The sequence below is a fragment of a genome, unplaced genomic scaffold, assembly GCF_019419815.1.
Source record: "Pyrus x bretschneideri cultivar Hongxiangsu unplaced genomic scaffold, Pyrus_bretschneideri_v1 Contig24, whole genome shotgun sequence".
Classification (NCBI taxonomy): domain Eukaryota; kingdom Viridiplantae; phylum Streptophyta; class Magnoliopsida; order Rosales; family Rosaceae; genus Pyrus; species Pyrus x bretschneideri.
In genome coordinates, this window is record NW_025999546.1 from 4,368,921 (window position 1) to 4,377,470 (window position 8,550).

Genomic DNA, 8,550 nt, shown 5'->3' on the forward strand with positions numbered 1-8,550 from the left:
TCGTTAAAAAAAAAAAAAAAATATATATATATATTATATAATTATTTTTTTTTGTAAAGAATACAATTATAATATAACAAAACCAACAAAGCAATCAAATGGAAAAAGAATGAGAGAACCAAAAACAGGCGGAGAAGTAATTGCCAACGTTTGACTGCTTCTCCTGCATTCCACCATTTTCTTTCAATGGTGTAAGAACAACAACTAGAAGGGGGAGATATTATCATTACATTAATAACTAATTAGCAGCCTAGTCAAAGCAGACTGACGCTGACCCTTTTGATACCTCTTCACCTAAATCCAAACTGCAAACTTCCAAGCCTTCTTGCCATTCACTATTTACCCATTCAAGACGGCCAAGAAATCAACATTTCAAGTCGATTTCAATACTTTTTCCTTGTATCTTCTCTGTGTTCCCATTCGTTTATATATTTCAACCATTCGAACCGTCTGTAGGGTCACAAATCTCTCTCTTGGGTGTATCTTTATTAATTTGCTCTGTTTCTTTGCAGTGGGGAGAGAGGAAGAATATGGAGGAGAAGAGAGGTTTTAGAGAACTTGTGATGGAGATTAAAGCATTGGTGATTGAGGTGAGTTCTTTAGCTCAAAACTCAGAAACCCAAAGAGAAGTGGTGACTGAATTTGTAATCTTGGTTGGGAAATTAGCTCCAATTCTTGATGGATTAATGGAGAATACCAAGTTTTTTAATCACCAACCAGTCAGAAAAGCTGTTGAGTCTCTTGGGTCAGAGCTCAAGAGAGCCAAGGCTTTGCTGAAAACCCAAGAGACAAAATCATTTGTTAGACAAGTTGAGGATGTAGTTCATGATCTTGGGAGATCATTAGGGTTAGTACTCTTGGCAAGTCTAGAAGTGTCTGCAGATTTGAAGCACAAGATTGGGGGCTTACACAAGGATTTGATAAGTACACGGTTCGATGTGAGTTCGTTTGCGAGCACTAGTTATGGTTCTGGTCTTGTTAGTGAGTTGGAAATGGAAGTGGAAGTGGAAGAGGAAATACAGGAGGAGAAAAGGGTTTCTTTTGGTATTGATGATGTTTCTTTGCAAATTAAGTATGGTGATGATGAACAGCTTAAATTTGCACTTTTGGAATTGAATGATTTGATTGGAGACAAAAGGGTTGGAGATGAATGGATTACTAATGAAGGTGTTATTCCGATTCTGTTTAATCGGTTGAGTTCGAGTGATTCAGATAATCGGCTATGTATTATTCGATTGTTAAGCAGCCTTGCTTCAGATAATGCTCATAATAAGGTAATTTTCTTCTTTTTGTGTTCACATCAATCTTGATTTTAAATTTATGATTTCCATGTGAATTTGTTATCTCACTTTATAAAGTAGTGTGCAGGAGAAAATGGCAGACGTTGGTTTTTTATCTGCGATCGTGAAATCATTGGTACGAGATGAAGAAGAAAGGAAAGAAGCTGTGGGGTTGTTGCTGTATCTCTCGGATCTTCAGTCAGTCAGGCGCCGGCTTGGGCGGATTCAAGGGTGTATAGTTATGTTGGTTGCCTTGTTAAATGGGGATGATTGTGTCGCTTCACATAACGCAGGGAAGTTGTTGAATGCATTGTCTAGCAATACTCAGAATGCGCTTCATATGGCAGAGGCCGGTTACTTTGAGCCACTAGTGCAGTACCTAAAAGAAGGTGATGCAAAGCTTCCTCTCACTTTTGCAGCTCCTTTTGTTTTGATGATTATCTAACCACAGGGCAGTAGAATCTAAAACTGTAACCCTGAAAAACTGATTATTTGTGTAATTTGCTTGAATCTGTGGTTTATAGCTGAGCGAAATTAGTTTTTTTTTTTGTTTTTCATATGCTTAATTTCAATCAGGGTATTAGCCAAACGATAATCACAGTTCACCTCGAATTTGGATTTGACCTCCCGTTTATGGTCTTAGCGTTCAAGCTGAACCGGCAAATTGAGTAGGATACAATTTCCTTGTAATACATCTTACAGTGATACAGCTGAGGCATTCAGCACATAAATGTGTCTTTGTATAGATCAACTTTGTTTTGTCAATGAACATTACAGAGATCATGGTCTTTTAACCTCCATTTTCTTGTTGGTAAGGTTTAACCTCCATCATCCTGCAAATTCCGGGGCACTTAACAAACTATCCATATCATGTCTTTGCAGGTTCGGACATGAGTAAGATCCTGATGGCAACAGCACTCTCAAGGATGGAGCTCACAGATCAAAGTAGAGCTTCCCTCGGGGAAAATGGTGCGATTGAACCCCTTGTCAGAATGTTTAGTGTAGGCAAGCTCGAAGCCAAATTATCTGCTTTAAGTGCCTTGCAAAATCTGTCAAACCTGACAGAAAATATCCAGCGCTTGATCAGTTCAGGCATCGTAGCATCCTTGCTTCAGCTCCTTTTTTCTGTGACATCAGTACTGATGACTCTTCGGGAGCCTGCATCAGCAATTCTTGCAAGGATTGCTCAATCAGAATCTATTCTTGTGAACTCAAATGTCACTCAGCAGATGCTCTCACTTTTAAATCTCACCAGTCCGGTAATTCAAAATCACCTATTACAAGCACTTAATAGCATTGCCTCTCATTCCAGAGCAGGAAAAGTTAGAAGAAGGATGAAAGAAAATGGTGCCGTTCAGCTTCTCCTACCCTTCCTGATGGAAACTAACATTCAAATCAGGCGCAGTGCCTTGAATTTGTTTTACACTCTTTCAAAAGATTTAACAGAAGAGTTGACAGACCAACTAGGAGAAACCTATATCAGAAGAATCATCAATATCATCTCAACATCAACATCTGACAGTGAAAAAGCTGCTGCAGTTGGCATACTTAGCCATCTTCCCATTAGTGACAAGAAGGTGACGGAGTTATTAAAGAGAGAGAATTTGGTACCGATTATGGTATCCATAATGAATCCAAGATCCGAAATTGTAGCACAGGAGACATGCTGGTTAGCAGAAAGCATTACAGGTCTATTGATTCGGTTCACAAGTCCTTCTGATAAGAAATTACAACTGTATTCAGCAGAACAAGGTGTAATTCCTTTGCTTGTAAAGTTACTCTCGAGTGGATCGCCTGTTGCTAAATGCAGGGCTGCAACGTCACTAGCTCAATTTTCACAGAATTCATCATCTCTAAGGAAGTCGAGGAAATCAAGGTGGTTGTGCGTTCCTCCTTCTCAAGATGCTGTTTGTGAAGTTCATGATGGAAAATGCTTTGTGAAAAGCACATTTTGTTTGGTCAAGGCAGGTGCTATCCCTCCTATAATCCAAATATTGGAAGGTGGTGAGAGGGAAGCGGATGAAGCCGCACTGAGTGTCCTTGCAACCCTCTTGCACGACGACATTTGGGAAAACGGAAGCAATTACATAGCCAAAAAGTCAGGAATTCAGCCCATCATAAAAGTCCTCGAATCCGGGAGCATCAAGGCTCAAGAGAAAGCACTGTGGATATTGGAGAAGATATTCGCAGTTGAGGAACACCGAGTGACATACGCGGAGTCTGCTCAGGTAGTGCTGATTGATCTAGCGCAGCATGGTGACTCCAGATTGAAATCAACCACTGCAAAATTACTGGCGCAACTAGAGTTATTGCAAGCTCAATCTAGTTACTTTTAAGGCAATAGTGCCATATTGATGTAATGAAGGTTGTGTTTGTGATTTTACTTATACATAGACATCATACATCAATTTTCTCGAGTATCTACAAACGATTAGTGGCGACACAAATTTGACTGTTGAATTTGATTCAACTGTCATTAGTTACTCAGTTAAAGTCATTAGATCTATTTTAATGGTCAAATATATGTCAGCGCTAAATGTTTGTAGATACTCAAGAAAATTTGATCAAATACTTTTTAATTGGTATACATCTTCCTGTTGTGCTCATTATGTTGAATTCTGTTGATATGAGCCATACATACCCAAAATTATAACATGAAATGAATGTGAGAATGCAAGCAATCATGCCTTCATCTCCTGATGGAAATTCTCTCCAAGGCCGGTCCAGTGTGTTGGGGCATATGGATATGGACATATCCAGCCCATTGAGAGATGGGTGTAATGGGTTCTAGTAGAAAAATAAAATTAAAAAATTAAAAAAATCCCATACCCATTTGATCCCATCCCTACTTTCCAACATATCTTACTTTGAAGCCTATCATGCTATCCAAGTAACAAAATGCATTAGCCATGCTAAATCCCTTCCTCACAATATATGAATGCCTTCTAGTTCAATGCTAATTCCATTTTCCCTATCCATATAAAATTATACAGAATAGTATGACTAGTTTATAAGACTAAGCTAGTTCTATAAACATGGGACAAATTATATTGTTGTTAATTGATTGCTTTTACGTTTTAGCACAATGAGTTAAGATATTGGAGTATGCTAAAATGTTATCGTTCTGAACAAAGGCAAAGTTATAGAGACACAAGGAAAGGCGGCCGCCCTTACTCTAGCCAGAAAAGAAACAGGAATGACTAGCCACCCCTCTAGTCGGTTGGAAAACGTGCAAGGACTACTTTGTATTTTTTTTCTAGGAAATTAGCAGGACTACTTGTTTTCTCCAAGCCAAGACAACGTCATTTGGATTTGGTGATAAAAAATCATAACTAGGACATAGTCGTTTCAGAAAAAAGGTTTTAGGCATTTAATGAAAAAAAAAATAAAAAAAAGACAATTATCCTTCATATTTGTTTTACTGGTTGCCCAATTCCCAGACCCACAAATGAGAGAGCACCAACTCTATTTTCCTCTCTTCAAACCCTCCAAATCCACACTAAATCAAAGCCACCATGGAGCTGTCCAGCAGCTGGGTGAGACCACCGCTTCAACGCCACCCATGAACCAATTGTTCGTTGAGATGGGCATCGACTACGACCAACACCGCAACATGGGTCAGCTCCTTTTTACCCATTTAACTCTCCTTCCGCTTGTTTTTGCCTTGATTAATGATTGCCCATTTGAGAATTTCATCCGTTAAGTATCAAAATTGTAGACTTGTTTAGTTTGGTCATTTTGAAGTGTTAAAAATTTGAGCTTTCTTGATTTGGCAATTTGGAATTATAGAAATTTGAGGTTTTTGTTGAAGAAAGTGGTTTGTTCTGAAGTTTGATGAAACTGTGTGGTATGACTGTGACAGGCAGGACATTACTTACAGTTCAGCGTTTCGAAGAGGTAATATGAATCTATGATCCTATGCCTTTCTAGAAATTAGTGGTAGGAAAGTTATATTGTTAGCATACTCACTGCGGATTTTCGGTTATTATATGTGTTGTTATTGAATTTTAGTTTTGATAAATTGGAATTGGTGTAATAGGAATCCTTATATGATAACCTGCTGTTACATTCGAGCATATGAAGCTAGAGATCGAGCTAGAAGGGCCTCGTTTATTCCAAATGTGGCTGGATATCAAGAAGGTAAAATCAGTCTTTCCTTAAGTATATGCGCTTTTTGAATATTAATTCATGAATTATCTAAAACATATCTTGTTAAAGTCCCACATCCGGGTTCAAAGAAATCCAATGGGTTTAAATAGGATTAGCCTACTTTAACTAATATCGAGACCTTTTGTGGTAAAACCCCACACTTGACGGATTTGGCAGGTGTTAAAGTTGAAAACAGTATCGGTGTCGTTAGAATGAGACGGGCATGGCGATCTAAAAATCCAACATATCTTACCCTTTCAAAATATATACGTTTGCCACTAGTTATGAGGCCTAGGGAGATGCAAAAACATGACACTACTTATCAGATTATTGCCTACCTGCTATACTCTCTTCAAAATATAGTAAGCAACATTTTCTGTTGGTAGTAACATGGGGTGATATTTTCCATTACCTTTTCATGTATGAATTTGTGGAGAAACTGTTTCTTTTAAGCTTAGCTCAATTCATTGTGAAGAAACAATCTAAACTTTAACTTGTCAGTTATCAGATGTTTAACTACCTGCTATTCTTTTTCCAAATCCGCAAAAAAACTACAAACCAAACCAAATTATTGGATCCGACTATCTTAAAAGGCTATTGGTTAAGCTTGCATGTTTCCGAAGGAATGATATATAAATCCAAACTCAACAGCATTGTTTCTTCGTCACGAAGCAATGAGATTACAAGTGATTTTTTTTTTTTTTTTTTTACATTTTTTCAATGATAATTCTCGAGACTGAATCACTGAATCCGCAATGTAAGAGTCGAGCGACATTTTATCCAAGTCAAGAGATCCCATATATTGGATTTTGGGACGGAAAAGTGATTGATACTTTGCGTAGAGAAAGAAGAGAAAATGTGAAAATGAAAATTGAAATCTGAAATTGATTTTATGCCGTCCTGATTTTAAACTCTGTTTTTTTTTTATTTTTCTCTCTTTGAATATCAGTTTTCTTCTGAAAAAAATAAAAACAATTATTGTTGTAATTAATATTTATTATGTGGCTGTTCACTTTAGAGTCAATATGTAATATGTAATTAGTTAGGACATTTTTTATGTAAATCCTACACTTATAAATAGGCACTCGAATGGGAACAAAAATACATTTTGATTTCTCCTCCCCATCTCTTTCGTTTCTCTCTATATTTCCTTGTTCTCTAAAATATTACCGAAAACGAAATGATTATCAAACTAGTTCAAGTCTTTGCCGCTAGTCTACAGTATAGTGGCATTCTTCTAGCATTTTCAATATAGAGATGCAAATTTGCGATGTAAAGGTTACATTTATATCTTATTTTGCATTTTTAGAATGTGTAAATATGAGTTTTAATGGAGAAATGAAAATTTGAGATTCTAGGTACTTTTCTCTCATATAGAGGGGTCCATCTCCTGAAGGTGTAAAAAAATTTACATTTTTACATTTTTCAATTAAAATGAGTGTTGCACAAGACTTTCCTACCATTGAAAATGAAAATGCTCATTCCAAGATATTTTGCTATTGTTTAGAGATGCTCTTAGTCGTTAGCTCACATCTCATAGTGTCTCGACGCAAACCCCCTTCTCCTATAGAAAGAACTAGGAGAATGTCACAAGTGATGCATGTGCAGTGAGTCAATAAAATGAGTTATTTGTAAGTGAGTCATATTACTAAATTAGCCCTAGTCTTGTTTTGGATGGGTGAGAATTAAGAATGAATATTTTGGGGAATCTCCAAGAGAGGAAAAGTGGGATGTTGTATTTCCAGGATTGGATTTCACATTCGAATGAACCTCATAATCTTAAGAAAGTAGGTTTTTAACAACACTAAAAATTGTAGGGAAGGTGTTTGATATTGTTAAAAGAAGGACAGAAGGGCCCAAGTTGCTTTTGAGTTGCATCTGCAACTCTCCAGATGTGTTGAGTTGCAGCCGCCACTTTAGTTGCTTGTAACTAGTACAAATCAATCAATCTATCTTGTAACTTGCATCTAGGGCTAGCTGTTTTATCTATTGGTTCCTTCAGTGGTATGTTGCCCTAGTTTGTCCAAAGGCTTTCAGCCTTGCTCGGTCTCTCTATAAGAGCCCCCACTTGTAAATCAAACATATGATGAAATACATACCAAAAGTTTAAGCAAGAATTCAATATGGTATCAGAGCATGAACCTTAATCGACCTGCCTCTGATTGATTCACCATTGTTATTCTTTCTTCTGTTTTTTTTTTTTTTTTTTTTAAATTATGGCAGAAGACAATCCGGTTATTTCAAAGGCTACCAGTTCCTCTACTTCATCTCTCAGCGTAGTTCATGGTGAAATCATTCCAAATCAAAAGTTGTGCTCAGTTTTGCTAAATGAATTCAACTACCTTCCTTGGTCTCGGGCTGTGACTCTTGCCCTAGGAAGAAGATCGAAGTTGGGATACATCATTGGTAACATTGAACCTCCTGCATCTACCTCTCCTACGTACGATGCATGGCTGTGTAATGATCAATTGGTCATGTCTTGGGTTCTCAACTCCATGGAGCCCAAGTTATCTGAGCTTTTTAGGTACTCATAATCTTCACATCTTCTTTGGGAAGCCATCAAAGAGATGTATGGAAGCCTAAACAACGCTACTCGAGTTTTCCAACTAAAAAAAAACCTTGCTAGTCTGAAGCAAGGTGATCAAGCCTTTGTTCAACACCTTGGGAGCTTAAAGACTATGTGGAATGAACTTGATCTGTATCGTCCACATACTACTGATTCCACTGTACTCTCGAAGAGAGCTGATGAAGACAAGGTTTTCCAACTCCTAGCTAGTTTGGGATCTGAATATGAAAACCTTCGCAGCCATCTCCTAATGACTCCTGAGCTTCATTCCTTTATGAGTGTGTGCTATGCTGTCCAACGAGAAGAAACTCATAGGAAAGTGATGGAAGTTGATATCAAGCATAACTCAAAGGCTAGAGCTTTCTCTGTCAACCACAAGCCTAGAGACAAGCAGCAGTTCAAAGGAAAAAGATCAGAATGGCGTGAATGGAAGTGCACCTACTGCAATGGAAGTGGGCATGTGAGAGAAAAGTGTTGGATTTTACACCCAGAATTGAGACCAAAGTTTGAGAAAGAGAACAAGTTCTCAAGAGACGCCAAGGGTCCCTCAACACC

The 8,550-nt window shown here is 37.7% G+C and overlaps 1 protein-coding gene and 1 long non-coding RNA gene across 2 annotated transcripts; both read left to right on the forward strand.

The window, feature by feature from the left end:
• The first annotated feature begins 360 nt into the window (after positions 1-360).
• On the forward strand, positions 361-3,667 carry LOC103929020 (U-box domain-containing protein 43-like). The gene is made up of 4 exons (XM_009338169.3): positions 361-376; positions 513-1,274; positions 1,369-1,669; positions 2,163-3,667. Exons 2-4 carry the CDS (start codon positions 531-533, stop codon positions 3,614-3,616), a joined length of 2,499 nt encoding a protein of 832 aa, XP_009336444.2. The 5' UTR covers positions 361-376; positions 513-530; the 3' UTR covers positions 3,617-3,667.
• Positions 3,668-4,638: 971 nt separating this feature from the next.
• On the forward strand, positions 4,639-7,546 carry LOC103957659. The gene is made up of 4 exons (XR_007259120.1): positions 4,639-4,897; positions 5,143-5,177; positions 5,320-5,420; positions 5,607-7,546. It is a non-coding gene; the product is annotated as an uncharacterized LOC103957659 (long non-coding RNA).
• Positions 7,547-8,550: the final 1,004 nt, after the last annotated feature.